The sequence below is a fragment of the Coturnix japonica genome, chromosome 1 (assembly GCF_054131305.1).
Source record: "Coturnix japonica strain WE chromosome 1, WE-NBRP24, whole genome shotgun sequence".
Lineage (NCBI taxonomy): Eukaryota > Metazoa > Chordata > Aves > Galliformes > Phasianidae > Coturnix > Coturnix japonica.
Genome location: NC_140663.1, coordinates 42,439,210 through 42,456,203, shown reverse-complemented (window position 1 = coordinate 42,456,203; position 16,994 = coordinate 42,439,210). Strand labels below are relative to the sequence as shown.

Here is a 16,994-nt window from a genome sequence, read left to right as displayed (position 1 = left end):
ACATCTACATCTGGAAAAGGGTCTGGGTGCCTGTGGCTTCATTTTGCAGTGCGCAGATGTACCAAAAACAGGCAGGTGAGGCCTCAGAGACCTCATTAAAAATGCAGATAGCTGAGGCTAGAGTGGACACGGTCACTTTGCAGTTCTTGTGTGGATCTTTGCAACTGACTTTGGCACATAACACACAGCACAACTTAGTAGGAAGGAAAATGTGCTTAAGAAAGAGGTTTGCAGCTCTAAACAGAAGAGACCTGCAAGATACTTCAAAGCAAGAGCTATACCTGAAGATTTTGCCTCCTTATGCAACCTAGCTTCAGAAAACATTTGGAGGCTGAATTCCTCATCTTGCTCCCTAAATCTTGATATCAAAGTTGTCCCTTTGGATGAGGACAGCTTGCTGACCACCACCTTTTGAATTACAATACACTCTAGGAGCATAACTCTGCAGCTCAAGTGTTATGATACTCAGTTGCAAGAGATAGTCCCAAATGTTTAGCTTTCTCTCTACGTTTTACGTTATAAAGGAATTAAAGGAATTCTTCCTTCTTCAGTCACATTCTTAGGAAAGCGCAGCCTACCATTCATGTTATGTTTCTGTGGCTCTGCCCTAGGCATGCCCTGGGACTTCCCAAAAGATCATGTTCCCATGATACCTAGGAAGCACAGCCTTGTTTCTTGATCCACATGAAGTTGGATGTAGTTTCCAAGCTGTTCTATCGTCTCACAACTGAAAACCAGGGAGCACAGAGGTAAAAGCAAAAAACAATGTGAGTGGGGTTCAGCTGCAAGCAGGAGTTGAGCAAAGGCTTGAAAGACCACAGCTGTAACTTCAGGGCATAGGAATATATAAGCTTAAGTATTTTCCTGTGCTTATGCTTTTCTTACTGCCATTACACAGACCTCCTCTCTGAGTAAGTTATTTAAAAACACGGATTCTGCCCAGAAATTTACAGTTAAAGGCTTTGGCAATGTATTTTGTACTCTTTGGGCCGATTTGCATGGCTCAGCATGACTAGGGTTGATAAAACAATAAGAAAGAAAATACCTGAGAGACAGAATTGAGGTTTGAAACATGCACATTTACTCTGTGAGTCTTTCTTGGAAGTGAGCAGGGTTCCTATATTTATTACAACAATGCCAAGCTTAAGTAGGATCCCATGCTGCAAGCAGCGCATGTATTCAGAATGTTTATTTCTGAAAATACCATATTTGTCTCTTCTTGCACTCCTCAAACTTACATACTCACTGGAGAAAGGAATATTTTCCCAAGAATTTAGAAGTCTGTTAATTAGCACTCAGTAATATTGATTTTAAAGTAAGCCCTTTGAGAAATTTAGTATCTAGGATAACTAGCATTTATCTCAAGTAATCTGAATAATGGTATAATATAGACTCCTCGGAGTTTTCATTGCTCAAATGAAGTGAAATTATCTTTGCAATATACATTCAAGACATTAATATGTAATTTAGGTATTAATAATTGTGTTTTTTTAATTGTTATGACTAAATAGGCAGACAGAGTTGGGTCAACAGCGTTCATAATTAAGTGGGCCAAGTGCAATATCGGAGGTAATTTCTTCAGTTGCCACCTTATCTATGCAGCTAATTTGCATGTGACAATTGTGGTGGTTGTAATGAATCAGTGCTACAAGGAAGAGGAGATAAAAATAGCAGAATTTTTTCCTACAATAATCCTTGTCCCAGTTATCAGTATTGTTTAATTATCACTGTACTTTAATTAACTACTACTGTTGTGTGAAAGGTCCGTGACTGCATATTCCTTTGAATATCAATATTGGAAAGGCTTTTGATGGTACTGGTTAGTTCAGGTTCACTTCTGGAAGAGCTGAATGTGAACCAGAGAGAAATCCTTAAAGTATGGGTAAAGTGGGACTTGGGGTCTGCTGGGACTCCTTTTGAAATGGGTCCCACTTAGGTCATCTTCTATCTTCATGCATTGCAAATTGGAGGTCAAATTCCCTGAGTGGTATTGTGCCTTAACTGCTTTGAATTGCTATCCATTGCTCTTATCTGTGACTAAAATAACCTTTTTAAATTAAGATTTCAATAGTAGTTTGTTATTACTTTTTGAAGAAATAACTGCAGCATAGAAAACTGTCTTCAGCTTTCCTCTTTATTTTTGTGAAGGTTTTAATCGCTAAGGAAGTCAGAAATATAAAGACTGATAATAGAGCAGAGTGAGAACTGAGGATAAGTATCAATGTCAGTAGTTTAAAGGCAATATAATTTTAGAAGAATGCTATCGAATGATTTGCGATGTGCTAGGTCCATTCTTCCTAACGTATTTTACAAGCAATTTTTATTTTTCCCCCAAGGCAGAATTTCATGCTTTTGCAAGGGATGTTTCTAACATAGTCTTGTCAGGTTTGTAGGTGAAATAACAATTTTTTCAGTAGCTCCAGGAATCTGATAAATCGCTACGACCTTAAAGTATGAGTTAAACATTTCACTCAATAATCATTCTTACAGATCTTGTTTTCATGTTAACAGTGGCAATACTAGTGAGAGGCAGCCTTTCACTCACACTGAAGCTTGCTAAATTCTGGTCGTTTGCCAGTTCTCAATGGGAGATGAAACGTGTGACACATTGCCTGAAATTTTTCACTAATAAGAAGCAGTTTTCATTATTAAAAACTGCATTTCTCTTGTCATTTTTTGCAAGCCTCTAAGGAATAACCTCTTTTACCATGTGGAAAAGCTATGTTGGGATGAAAATTTATAAACCTTGTGGCATATGACTGACACAATGGAAAAGGATAGGCATGGTTATTCAGTGTGTCCTTAACCATCCTGTAAGGTGTCTTTACTTTGTTGCCAGCCAGAGGACAGTTTAGATGTCACCTATTTCAAAGGGATGCAGTTGACAGGGATATTAGCATTAAGTGGGTGAGTAGTAGAGTGACATGCAATGAAGATGGGAATCTTTTAAGTGAGCTGATGAATGTATGCTTCAGGACAGGACTCCTTCCCATGGGTGTAAGATGGCTGCTCAATTTGTCTCTTCCTTCTCTTCTACTTGGGTTGAAAAGGAAGAGAAAGAAAAGAGCTCTCTAATGCTATTGGTCTGTTTTCTATCTCTGTGCATGCTTAATCATAGACTGTTCCTGTCTGCCCCTGCACTGCTCCCACCTCTTTTCTCTGAGTGGCAGGAATAATAGTACTCCCAAATATCCCAGCTAAGTGTACTACTTTGTATATTATCCTTTTTGCTATCTGTGCCAACCAGCAACCCTGCTAACCCAATCACAAGGTTTGCTGTTCTATCTCCATTTGATTGCCCCCGGTTGTGCTACTGCAGTGACAAGTCTCAGGCAGCCAGTGATTCACTGCAATTCAAATTGGAAGAAATAGTGATAAGACCCTTCAAACAATCACCAAACCTTGTCTGCGATACACATAGACTGTGATCTTACTCACTGTGATATATTACATCCCACTGATGCTGACATTTCAATGTCTCTACTGATGGCATGTTGAAAGTGCTTCTTATTACTATTTGGGCAGCTACGAGAGGGCAAAGGAGAGCATATTGCTCTATCTAAGGAATAACACTGAGGCATATAACAGCACTACCCCATCAACACTATAGTAGGCACAGGACTCATCTTTCCCTTACCTACAACAACCCTGTTCTTGGGAAAATCATCTCCAGTGGCACTTGGCACCTGCAACTCAATTTGGTTTCACTAATGTCTGCACGGCAAGTCAATTCAAACTGGTGAGCAGAGTTCTTACACAGCTTTAGGTACCAGCTTCACTGCTATTCCTTCTCTGGCTGACACAGATGAGAAAAGAAGAGGCTGGTCTCGTTGGTGCTGCCAATACGTAGACAGAATTCTCACAGATCTTCAATTTCTTACATGATGTTATTTACTTTTATAAAGGAAAGAAAGAGCCTCAAATGGAAAAAAAAGTTGGGTTTTTTGTCTTTTTATTCCAGTTAGTTTTTACTCAGTTTACACACAGGGATGCATAGGAGTTTTCCTTCATTGAATTTTTTTTTTTCCAGAACTTTGATTGTCATGAAAATCTAAGGAACCTCTCTCCAATCTGAGATTATTGATCTATTAGACAAGGTGAAGGGCAAGAATAAGACAAAAATGTATATGCAGGTAGTTTGTTCTCCACACTCTCTCACTTCCAACTTTACTGGGTGAGTTTTCAGATAAGTCTAGTGATGTATCTGGCATTTGTTTTATAGTTTACCTGCTATTTTTATGTTATGCAAATGACATCAACAACCACTAGAATTTTTTTGCTCTCTGGCACAGAAAATATATGAAGAAAGATTAAAGACATAGATACAAAAGGGAACAATGAGAAATATACACCTGTGCCTGCCATCCTAGTGCATTCTTCTAATATATTTTCATATCTTCAGGGACAAGTCTTCAAAGTGCTTTTGTTCCTACAGGATGTAGAATGGATATTAATCTTTAAAAATATATATTTTAAAAAATCTTTAAAGTTGTTCTGTTTTGATCGTAGATTAAGTTGTCTATGAGTTTATGAATCTTTTGTTTTCACTGGATTTTGGAGGTTCCTTGAGCTTTTCAATGCATTTAAACTAGGATTTTTTTTCTAAAAGGGGCAGTATATATGTTGCTGTAAACCTGACGTACTCCAAATTAAATTGTTTAATAAGGATTCTGTATGTATGTACTTAGACGCTTCTAGATTCTAGCATTAAAACTGAAAGCAGCATTTTTTTTTGAAAGGGTGTACTACCTTTAGGTGGATGGTGCCAGAGGTGATTTTGTGTGGAACATTCCAAATAAATGCCAGTAATGTATTTAACTCATACTACAACATCATACTTCTTGCTCTAATTTGTTCATGCAAACTATATCAGTCTTTGACTAAATGTCTGAGTTTTCTAAATTATATTATTTTTCATATGCTTCCAGTCTTCTATCTTGCAGACATTTTTCTTTCATTCTTGAGCCCAATTGTTCTGTGAAACTATTGCTTTCTTACTTGGGATATGAGTTTCCTCTATGTCCTTATAGGAATAAAGACAATATACCTGAGAGTAGTGCAGATCCACAAAACCCAAGGAGCATTAGCTGTACTCTTCCTTCAAGTGAACTTCAGAACCAGAGCATTTCTAGTTCATATGTAAGCCTATCCCTTACACATTTATGTGACAGGAATTTCAACAGTGTAAACTGAAACTGATGAGATCTGAATCTGCCCTAGTACAAGGAATTTTGTTATCTTCTTACAGCTTTAATCCTGAGAAGTGTTCCTTCCAACTAAGTTTTCCCATAGACTTAGGAAAGCTGTAAAATCACCACAAAGCCTCTTATGTTTTCATTACATAATAGGAAAGGTAGAGATTGCTGTCCCATACTTTCTGTTATAAGAATCTGTATTTTCTTGTGTATAAGCATATCAAAGTTACATCTGTAAACTGAAATTCTCTAGATGTCTACTAGAATTATTTTGTTTTGGTGAATGTTTCAGCTAATACAGCTCAGTTATTTTTGAAGCTGAAATAATGTGAAAAGACATTATTGTATTCATATGCATTTTAATTAAATTTGCCATGTCATCTCTATAAGGTTAATTGAGGTTAAATTTGGCCCAGCTTATAATAAATGTGTGCACAGCATCTAAGAGAAGGTAGACAAATTCTCCTCTTATCCCTGATCTGCTTCAGCAAAAAGAAGGAAGTGAGGCTTTCCTCACTCTCGATGTACAAAGCTATGGAAGAAGGCTGGAGGAGAGCAAGAAATCAGGTAAAAAGAGAATCAGGGATTCGGATTAAGGGGAGAATGGAAACAGACACCAGTGAGATAGAAATAAGGGGTTCCTTTCCCTTCAGAGGCAGATTTCTACAATCAATTTATGCTTCTTTGTCAGCAAGAGAGAGAATTATTATCTAAAGAAGTTTCTCTGTTTGCTCTTGTGGAGAGATAAAGAACAGGCTTATCCCCTAGGAGGAGACAACAGAATCAGTTTTACAGAAGGGATGAGTGGCTGCTACTGTTGATGCTGATGGTAACAGAGGAAAAGCTCTAAAACTGGAACACACAGAGACCAGGTTTTTGCCTTCACAGACTGAGTACAAGGCAACATTAATTCCAGGCTTTCCTGAATTAAAATAAACAAACAAACAAAAGCTAATGGCAAAGAAAAAAAAAAAATGACCTAGTACTGAAAGAAAAAACAATAGCAAAGAATTAACAAAATAATGCTGTCTCTGCCAAGCAGCAACTTGGCACAAACAGGCAGCATTTTTCCTGTGCCTGAGTATTTGTTGAACTGGGTTGTAAATTTACAGTATTTTAAACACAGTGCCAAGGTTCATGACAGCAATAAACAGTATGTAGTAGCTCAATGATGAGTACACCGTGATTGTGCATAAACATCATACAGTGATGAGGGGTGAAATCTGGAAAACAGAGAATGGAAGTGAAAGCAATAGCAGTAAACAAATTGCTGCATTTATTAAAATGAGTGAAAATATATAGTCTGTTTTCTTGGACAGGACCTTCTGTTGGTTCATTTTGCCTAAAGCCATTTATGCTAGATATTTCTAGCAGCAATAACCTAAAATGCAGTGTTATTTGTTTTATTTTTACCACAGCTCTTCCCCTAAATTTACAGCCCCCTTTAGGTTAATTAACCTAGAAAATAAAAATGGAGAAATGACATTTTGTGTGTGTTTGCCAGGAAGATAAAAAGAGTATTAACCCCACCTTATCACTACTAGTGTTTGCACAGCCTGTGCTGTGTGCACTCTTATACATGATGTACTTAAAATGACACGATTGCACAGCTTCTCTCTTCAGAGCAGTGCTGTTCTGATGCCATGCATAAATTCTTTCAAGACATGATTTGCATCGTTGTAGCCTTAAATCATACCCCTTACTGTGAAATATAATTTTAAATGTAATAGCTTTGTAATATTTCTATGATTGCCTTACAAAGACCTCCCCTAGATTTTGCTAGATATTCTGCAGAGTAGCACTTGAGAGTCCTCAAGAGTACATCTGTAAACTAATCAGTCCATCTGAAAGGAGAGAAGCCAAACAGGGTGAAGCACTGCTTATTTCACTGTGCGTTTTGAAAGAAAGCCATGTTGCTATGGGACAAGAGATTTGATATTCAGAAATAATTCGTACCCTTTGTTAAGCCCTGATTCAGCAAAGCATTTAAGCATATTCTGTTATGAGTTTCTCAGCTTTTGATTTTGCCACTCCTTAAGATCTCTACTGAATCAGAAGCAGCAAGCTAAATAGAAAGATGGAGATAAAGTTTTTCATGGATTTACTTGAATAAAGCCTATTTCATGGTGTTGTTAAATGAGTGCAAACAGTAAAACTTCTTCGTTTAGCAAATTAGCATCATAAGGCTCCTCTAGGGGTAGGAGTTCAGAAAGGTCGTCTGCTTTTTTGCAGAATTGCTTCATAAATGCAATAGTTGGAAGCTTTTTTTTATCTTTCATTCTGAAATGAAGTAGTCAGAAAAGGAATGCAAGATTACCAGCCTACTTTGAATCGTCTTGGTGTGATCCCTGTCTGCAGTTCACTTTTTGAACTGCTGTTGTGCCTCCTATGACTCATAACAATCACTTCCAGCTAATCAAGTACCTTACCCTTCAAATGCTAAACTTTCTACCTTGTGTTGCCAGACTCCTTGAACTGCACCTTGTATGGCCCACTCTTTGGAAGAACTGCAGGATCATCTTTTAGGAGTCATATTACTTGTGTAGTTGTACCTCCTACTGCTAGAAGATAGAAACTTGCATTGCAGACTTACACACTTCTGTGGACTTTATTCCATGTATTGTTTACACAGATGGTCTTTAACTGGTGTTTGCATGTTAAGAATTCTTTGACCTGCCTGGGAGATAAGAGCAGCAATGGGTAATGTTTGAGCTGCACTGGTACAGCTAAATTTGGGGGGAGGGAGCCATATGGTGTTTGTGGATACCACTCTCCCTCGTAGGTTTCTTCAGAATTTTACTGGTAAGTAACTAAAGAGTTTTATCCTCATCCATTCTGCTTTTCTTATTGTGTGTTAAGTATTTTCAAGACTGAATTAAAATGAACATAACTGGGTGATGTAGGAAGAGAATGAAAAAAAATGAACAGTTTTGGAATATTTCTATAGTCATGTTCTTGGTTCCAGTCAAATGAAAGAAGATTCATATCTGATTTTTGGCTTTATTGGGAGCTACAGTTTCTCTGTTGATATGGGTGCCAGAAGTATAGCAGCGGTCCATGAGTTCAAGTGCCCAATACAATAACTTAAGCAAAGTGTTCTCTTCTCAGCCCAGAAGAAGGGGCTTGTTTCAAGCTGTTGAAGTCATCTGACCTTCTTTAAATTCATTTCTACCATTTTTCCTTTCATTTTAGGGAAGCAACGTAATGGAGGACCAAGATCTCTTGGAAATAGGAATACTTAACTCTGGACATAGGCAGAGAATACTCCAAGCAATCCAGCTTCTCCCAAAGGTATAGTTTCTGTTATTATCCAAATGAGAGAACTTACACCTACAGCTTTCACATTTTTTAAAGCACTTTTTTTTTGAATGGGAGCAAACATAATTCCCTGCTGGCCTTGTTACCATTTGTTATATGTGCAAAAATATAATAAAGTGATATAATTACATTGAACTCACTTTGTATGAACATAATTAACAAAGCAAATGAGTGTAAAATCTGTAATTTCAAATTACAGCTGCTTAGAATTTATTTTAATTACTTCTAGTTTTTCAATCTTTTTATACAGTGTCATTACACATGTGCAAATAAGGCTGTCAGTGAATTCTGGATTCTTGATCTGAAAATACTTTTCCCTTTGAAGATAGAATTACATAAGTGTTCATCATACCTTTGGATGGAACATGCTTTTCCTAATACTCGCCTTTCATGTATGATTTGGAGACTTCCTGCAGGCTCCATATTTGATTTGCTGCTTCGTATTTTTGCTTCTCAGCTGTGGACATAATAACTTGCAGTCATTTTCCAATAATTTTTTAGTGCTGGCTGATTTAAGCTACAGATTTGAAAATCAGTGGTATAAAGGCATGGTTCTTATATTTTGCACAACGGGATGATATCAGTGCAGGCTTCTGCTAATGTTCCTAAACACAGAAACTTGAATAGGTAAATGAAAAAGACACTGGGCTAAGCATGAAAACTTACTGATTTTGGAAAGCTGTGTAAGGAGAATGAATGAGAAGCCATAGGCAGCACTAATTCTCAGAGGGCTGCTATGTGAGATACTGAGGCAGGAATAAAATCTGGTGTAAAGTGCATGGAGTACTCGAGTTTGGGAGCAGCATGTGTGGAATGATCAAGGTAAATAGAGATTAAACTGTTCACAGTTTGACAATGCTGGAGAGTGAGAAGTGCCATTATAGAATTTTTCAGTTTGGATCATGAGTCTGATTCTGCCAAAAGAAGATTTTTGATTCATCATAGTTTGTTAGAAAAGTTTTTATGGATTGCCCATAAAAGAGGACAAGGATTTATTTTGTATGGGAAATATGTAAAGTTATGAATTGATTCCACTGATGGATGTGCTAGGCAATCTTTGTATCCTACAATTTGAGTCTGTGCACTGAAACAGCAAACATGATTAAAGACAGTAATATTCGATATACCATATCAGACAAGTGGGATAAATGGTGCAACTATTAGTGTATATAAAAGTGGTATTTGATGAATTACAACAGATATTTATAGTTTAAATTTGAATTTATGAATTCTTCAACAATGCTATCATTCAAAAAAAAATCTTGGCAATTTTAATACCTGCTCTTAGTTCAAGTATTTTTTGTTTTTCATATTTCATGAAGAAACCAAATCTTTTTTATTCATTTAAACTGTTCAGAATTAATGAATGATTTTTTAATATTTAATGTTTTTAGTGCTATCTAGTACTGTTTATGAAAATATTTATAATTATCACAGAATGGCTTAGGATGGAGGGAACCTTCAAGATCATCTAGTTCCAACTCCGCTTCCATGATCAGGGTTGCCAACCACTAGATCAGGCTGCCTAGTATCCCATGCAACCTCGCCTTGAATGTCTCCCAAAATGTGGCATCCACAAATTCTCTGGGCAGCCTGTTCCACTACCTCACTACCCTCTGGGTCAAGAATTTCTTCCTAACATCTAATCTAAATCTTCACTCTTTTAGTTTAAAGTCATTTTCCCTTGTCCTGTCATTATCAGGACATGTAAAAAGTAGATCCTCCTCCTGCTTGTAAGCTCCCCTTCCGGTACTGGAAGAATGCAATGAGGTCTCCCCAGAGCCTACTTTTCTTCTCCAAGATAAACAAGCCCAACTCCCTCAGCCTATCTTCATCAGAGAGCTCCAGCTCTTTGATCATATTCGTAGCCCTCTTCTGGGTCTGCTCCAACAGCTCCACGTTCCTCTTGTGCTGGGGGCCTCAGTCTTGGACACAGTACTCCAGGTGGGGCCTCATGAAGGCAGAGTAGGTGGGGACAGTCCCCTCCATTTCCCTGCTAGCCACCCTTCTTGATGCAGCCCAGGATACTGTTGGCCTTCCAAGCTGCGGAGCACACTACTGGCTCATGTCCACCTTTTGGTGGACATCCCATGGTGTGGGATTACATCAGTGAGCATAAGTCCATGTTGGAGGAGGTGAGCTCTCCCTTCTCATTTATGAGAGGGGGCACACCCTCCTTTGTTTGTCTCTTCTGACCAATGGATCTAAATAAACCCTTCTCGTTGTTCATCACATCCGTTGTTAGTTTCATCTGTGCTTTGGCTTTTCTGTTCCCATCCCTGCACATCTGGACAGCATCCCTATATTCTTGCTAGGCCATTCACCCCCCACTTCCACTGCCTTTACTTTTTTTCCCCTGAGCCTGGCCTGTGGGTCCTTGCTCAGCCATACTGGTTTCCTGCCTCCTCTGCCTGATTTCTTATTCTGGGGGATGGAGAGCTCTTCTGCCATCAGAAAGGCATCCTTAAAGTGCTGCCAGCTCTGTTCCTTTGTCCCTAAGGACGATTTCCCAGGGGATCTCATCCAACAATTCCTTTATCAGCCTGAGGTTTTTTACACTCTCCTGAAGTTCAGGGTCCTGACTCCACTTTTTAACAGGCCCGTGTTCCTCAAGATCATTAACTTGACATAGGCATGGTTGTTGCAGCCCAGGCTGCCTCCAGTCTTAACTTCTTTTACAGTGTCTTTTGCATAGGTGAGCACCAGGTCTGACAACACTTGACCTCCAGTAGATCAGTACAATATCTGTCCAATTCTGAACCAGAAAGTTGTCATCAATGGACACCAGGAGTCTCGTGGATTGCTTGTAGCTTGATGTGTTGTTCTCCCAGCAGATATCTGGGTGATTGAATACCCCCATCAGGATGAGAGCCTGCAAGAATAACATTCCTTGCAGCTGAAGCAAGAAGGCCTCATCAACAGGCTCCCCTTGATCAGATGGCCTGTAGATCCCCTTGATTAGATCCCCTGATCACCAGATGCCTTTTATTGGTCAAGTCCCTAATTTTAATCCACAGGCTCTCAATCTGGTCATGACTAATTCTCAGAGGCAGCTCTTCTCAGTCTATCCATTTCTTCACATAGAGGGCAACTCCCACAAACCTCCCACCTTGCCTATCCCTTCTAAAAAACTTAGAGCCATCAATCATGGTATTCCAGTTCTATGAGTCATACCACCAAGTTTCCATGACAGCAATAAGATGATAGTTTTCCAATTGCACCATGGTTTCCAGTTCCTCTTGTTTATTTCCCATGCTGTGTGCTTTGGCATAAAGGCACTTCAGCTGGCTTTTGGCCATATTACCTTCTTGAAAAAACTCTCTCTACTACATCTGGGATGAAGTTGAGATTTCTCCCCACTGATTCATAAAGTGACAGTGTTCCCTGAATCTTTCTTTTTCTCAGAAGTACATCATCTTCCCCCACTATATCTAGTTAAAGCCCTGGTGATGAGCCTTGACAGCTTACTGCCTAGGATATTCTTGCCCCTTCCAGTCAGTTGTGTTCCACCCCAAGTCAGCCTTCCCGATTTATCAAAGGTGCGTACTAGATCATTAAATCCAAAGCTCTGGGCATGACACCATCCATGCAGCCACTCATTTAATTGTTCTGTTATCTTCCTTCTGCCTGAACCTCAGTCTCCAGCCAGTAGGATTGAGGAGAACTCTACCTGCACTTCCATTTCTTTCAGCATGTTCCCAAGTGACATATTTTTTTTTAGTTCCTAGTCACAGCTTCATGAGACCCAGTCTGAAAGACCAGGAGTGGATAGTAGTCCTCTGGCTTTATCATACCTGGTATCTTTTTCCTTATATCTCAAATGCAGGCCTCTGGCAGGCAGTAAATCTTTCTAGAGAAGTTATCTGGGTGGCAAATGAGTGCCTCAGCGTCCCTCAATCTCCAATTACTAACACTACCTTTTTTTAGTGGTACTGGTTGTGACTCTGATTCTTGGTTGGAGTCAGAGATATTGGGCTGCCTGTGCCACTGCATAATACCAGGCATCAATCTCTCTCTCCAGCAGCTGGATATATCTCATCCTGGCAACTTCCTCTCACAGCCTGGTTAGCTGCTCAAAAAGATCATATGGTTATGCAGTTACTTGAAAGAATTATCAGATTCTGAACTAAAGATAATTAAGTTATGTAGAAAAGCTTGAAACAGGCTGAATAACAAGGGGGTGTGGTCTCTAGAAGCTTCCCTGTTGAAATAGGAAAAAACAATACTCAAGGACCAGGTTTATGCATCTTTGTTGCAGGACTGTTCCACCAAAACAAAAGCAGTTGAAAGGTGAAGCTGTGCATCACAGTTCTTCACTTAAATGAAATCAGCAACACATGAGAGTTTACATTGTAAGGACACATACTTTTCTATTCAAACCTAATTTGCAGGCAGAGCTGTTGGAATAATTGTGGGGCTCACAATTTTTTTTTTTTTTTTTTTTTTTTTTTTTTTTGTGGAACTCATCTTTGCTGTATTTACCATAGCTTTAAATAAAACTACCCAACTTGCATATACAGCAGGAAACTATGAAATGGCTTCTGTATATTCATTACTCTGTTGGTAAGTTCAATCCTGTCATCACACATTCAAAATAGTTCCCAGCTTTTAAATATTTTAAGATTTCAAACCATTAATTACTGATATGATTAGATAATACATTCTTAAAGTTTGTTTGTTTTGAAAAGGTATCTCTTTTCTGGTCCTCATCTAATTTAAAGCTTGATGACTACTTGCCTTTTAAAAGTTAGCAATATTACTAGTGATTACGTTGTTAGTTTTGCTATTAATCCTTCCTATCTATCCTATCAAGTGCTTCTCGACATGGGTTTTGGGATAGAACTTAAGGGATTTGAAAAAACATCTACAGGTCTGCACTTTTTTAGAGCCATATGGCCAGACAGTAGAGAATAAGGTTAGAGGCTAAAAAAGCAACTAATTTATGGCATATGTTTTAAAATTCTCCTCTTGAAAATTTCTTTTGTTTTCATCAGAATTCATCTCGGTAGCCTAAAATTACAACAGACATTTAATTGCTGTCAAGAATGACTTTTCTCACTCCTCAGTGCTGATTTCCTAAAGAGTGGTTGTATCTCTATATTTCAAATGCCACTAGTCTACTTAGGAACCATTTGCTAGGGCCTGAAGTAGTTTTAAACGGCAAAAAGAAACACCATGTATCTATCCAAATATAGATCAATTTGTTGTTGTATTTTCTTATGCTGTGTTTAACCATTATAAAAAGGCATGTTTGAACCATATTTCTGAAAATAGAATGTTTTTCCTTAATAATTCTGTATTTGAGGAAAACATTTCATAAGGGAGTAAGCTAATATATTTGTAACAGATAAAGAGAGTTGGAAACTTTTTTTGCTTGTCATTATATCCTTTTTGTTAGATTAGAGATAGCAGCCCACATTTTCATCTTACACTAATGTAGTTTAAGTTATTCAAGTTTCACATTAATATTAACTAGAGTATTTTATGGTTTATTATTATTAGATAAGGCTAAGACGTGCCAGTGGAAATATAATTTGTAAAGTTAATTCTTAAAATGGAAATATTTTATGCATGACACCAGTTTTAGAGCAAATGTCTTAGCAGAGTTTGATATCACATTCAGATTTTTTTTTGTGTGTTAACAGTATGAAATTAGTAAATCTTTGGATTTTATATGTTTTATTAAAAGGAAGTTCAGATGTGTAGAGAGCCTGGGACCATGCCTGAAAGTATAGTAAACTTGCAAGTACACAGACTTCAGAAAAAAAAAAACAACTAATACTGAGGGAGTACTTGTGTGCAAGATATGCTTAATCGACTAAGAAAACAATAGAATTCACATTGTGTCATTTTCAGTTATCTTGGCATCCAGAGTCTGTGTGCAAGTGAATTCTCAGTGGATTCCTAAGTGGTTGCAATATTTTTGAAAATAATTATCCCAGCTCATCTGAGAACCTAGATGAGAAAAAGGAATTTTTTCATGTGGGTTGCTCAACATAAAGCTCCTTCTTCCAGCCCATAATGGGAACACATTCTCTCATTTGACAGATGGAAGAATGTTGCTAGCTTAAAGCAGCTTTTTTCCTGGCTTCAGAGCTATTCTTATAGTATGCAGCTTGTTCCTTTCTGCACAGAGAGGTTTCATGTCTGGGAATCTTGTAGCAGTGGCATGCAGGCAATGAGCCTGTTTCCTGGGTGCTTTGCAGAAGCAGACAAAAAGTAGGACATGAGTGGGGTACCGAGCACATGCTCTCTGTAAATAGTGTTATATGAGCAGTAAAGCTGTGCTTCTAAAAAGTGCTAGATCTATTACTCATATGTAACAGGCATTTGTGTAAGCACAGTAAATCTGGCATTTAGGAACACAGAGCTACTTTGCCTGTGCCCATTAACTATGTTGTGTATATAGCAGGGAGAGACCACATTATATATTTGCTATTGCTAACTATTGGTTTATATGCTCTAGAGCTTAGCAAGATATTTTGAATCTTAGTGTTTGATTCTCATTCAGTGTAGCTAACAGATAGATCACTAGCACTTCCATTCCTAATGACAGTGACCAAAGGAGGAGATGCTACAATGTGGATATCATAACATTTGTGTCACTTTCTAGCTTTGGCTTCTTGATTTTGTTATGCTCTGTTGGAATTGAAGATGTAAAACAGGTGTCAAGGGAAGTGCTTTCTTTCCTGCTTACACCTCTCAAAATTACTTAGATGCTTGGAAGGAGGTCACTCACCTGCTCATTACACTGCTTCTAAGGCCATAAGGACAGGAAAAAAAAGTGTTAGATTCAGCATTACACAGAAGTTTTTCAACTCTGAAACTCAAAGGAATGGATCAGTAGAACAGAGCAGTTGTTAGAAACATCCATGGCCGTTCAAGGTATTTATCTCAGACTGGTGTCTCTATTCCTGTGCTTCAAAGCTGTCTGATGAAAGTAGTCTCACTAATGTTCTCCTTTTTTCCTTCTATTAGTGAGCTACTCCTGATGGAACATGAAATTGTATATCTGCTTCATGTAAATTACAGTAGCTATCACTGGTCCTGTCACCATTGCCCATTGAGCAAGTCTTATTTCTGCTCATGCTTTTTTATATTATTTGTGGTTTACTCCATGTTGCCTACTCTCTATCCTGAGGCGAGTTAATGTGCTATATAAAAGTGCTATTTTCTATAATGACATCCTGAATGTCCTAGACTTCCTGCACATACTTCTGTCTGAGAAAGAAGATACTGATAATTACTTTCCAGAAGTCCTTCCTAGTGTGGCTATTCTGCTCCAGGTATTCACTCTTTATCAGCTTCATCAGAGCCCCTAATGGGATCCACATTCCCATCTGCAACCTTTCCCAGATCAGGAGGACTCGGTTCTTTCATAACTTTTACTCTTAAGGCATAGTCAGTTCATCCTTGTGACTAATGCAGACTTGGTGGTAGAGTTGTCAACCACTTCATTCAAATCTTCGTGTCTCTTGAACAGAATAATTTCATTCAGATACATGTCCTTCAAATACCCCATAGGTGAAGCTGAAGAGATTGTTGGGTTTTCTGACCATCACAAAAAATAACATTAGTAAAAGGTGGAGAAAATAAATTAGAGATTGTATTTGGTACATTCCTGCTTCTGGTCTTCTGATTTACTTCCCTCCAGTAAGAAAGCTGTATTATAGTGTGAATACAAGTGTAAGTTATAGTGTGTACTCAAAATATTCTGCAAACCAAACCATTGTGAAGTGGAGGCAATGATCAGATTACTTTTAAGTCATGCTATGGCAGGAAACCATGGTACTGCTGGGCCAAGGAGATCCTTGCTAGTTCAACCCCTGGGTGCAGTTGGCAGCATATTGCTGAATGTTTTTTTTAATACATGACAAGGTAGAAAAGAAACAATAATTTTGTATATGGCTCCTCCTTACCCACTGTGCCTTTGCAGGCAGGTTCTTGTTTTCACTCAGTGACTTTCTCAGCAGCAGCAGCAATTAAAGAATCTTCTCAGATCTGTAGGAAGTTCTGCAGGTCTGCTTGAGAACTGTCTCACTGTTCCTGTCCCGATTCCCCCTCAGCCTACTGAATTAATCAGATTGATAATTTATAGTTTTATACGCATTCCTGAGAGAGATTATTAAATATCTCAGAAAGGCCAGCATTTTAGAAGAAAGCATTTACGTGCCCGCTAAAAGGAACTTTCTTGCAAACCAACACAAGTGTGTAAATTCACTGTAATCACTGTTGTCATTTAAAAGGCTATGAAAATCAAGTCATCTCTTTCTCCTTATGCTGGGGATAAAAAGCTTGATTTTAATACAATGAGGAGATCCACCAGGTAATGATATAACCTGTAGAGAAAGTAGCGTTAGTTCCCCATCTGTCTGAGGTGAACACAAAAAAGTGGTAATGGTCCATTTTATTCAATTCACCAGTGCATATATGATTACTGTAAAGCTCCATTCATATTTACTTGGACACCCATAAGAGACA

General features: G+C 38.2%; 1 protein-coding gene across 12 annotated transcripts in view; it reads left to right on the top strand.

The window, feature by feature from the left end:
* The window catches only part of ANKS1B (ankyrin repeat and sterile alpha motif domain containing 1B), a 393,118-nt gene that overhangs the window by 219,770 nt on the left and 156,354 nt on the right, over positions 1–16,994 (top strand). For all 12 annotated transcript variants that reach the window (XR_014934338.1, XR_014934339.1, XM_085515441.1 and 9 more), the window contains exon 16: positions 8,388–8,486. Coding sequence is in view for 10 of the 12 variants with exons in the window: in XM_085515441.1 (XP_085371567.1) it covers positions 8,388–8,486 (99 nt within the window). In the remaining 2 variants the exon portion in view is untranslated. The remainder of the gene's footprint in view (positions 1–8,387; positions 8,487–16,994) is intronic.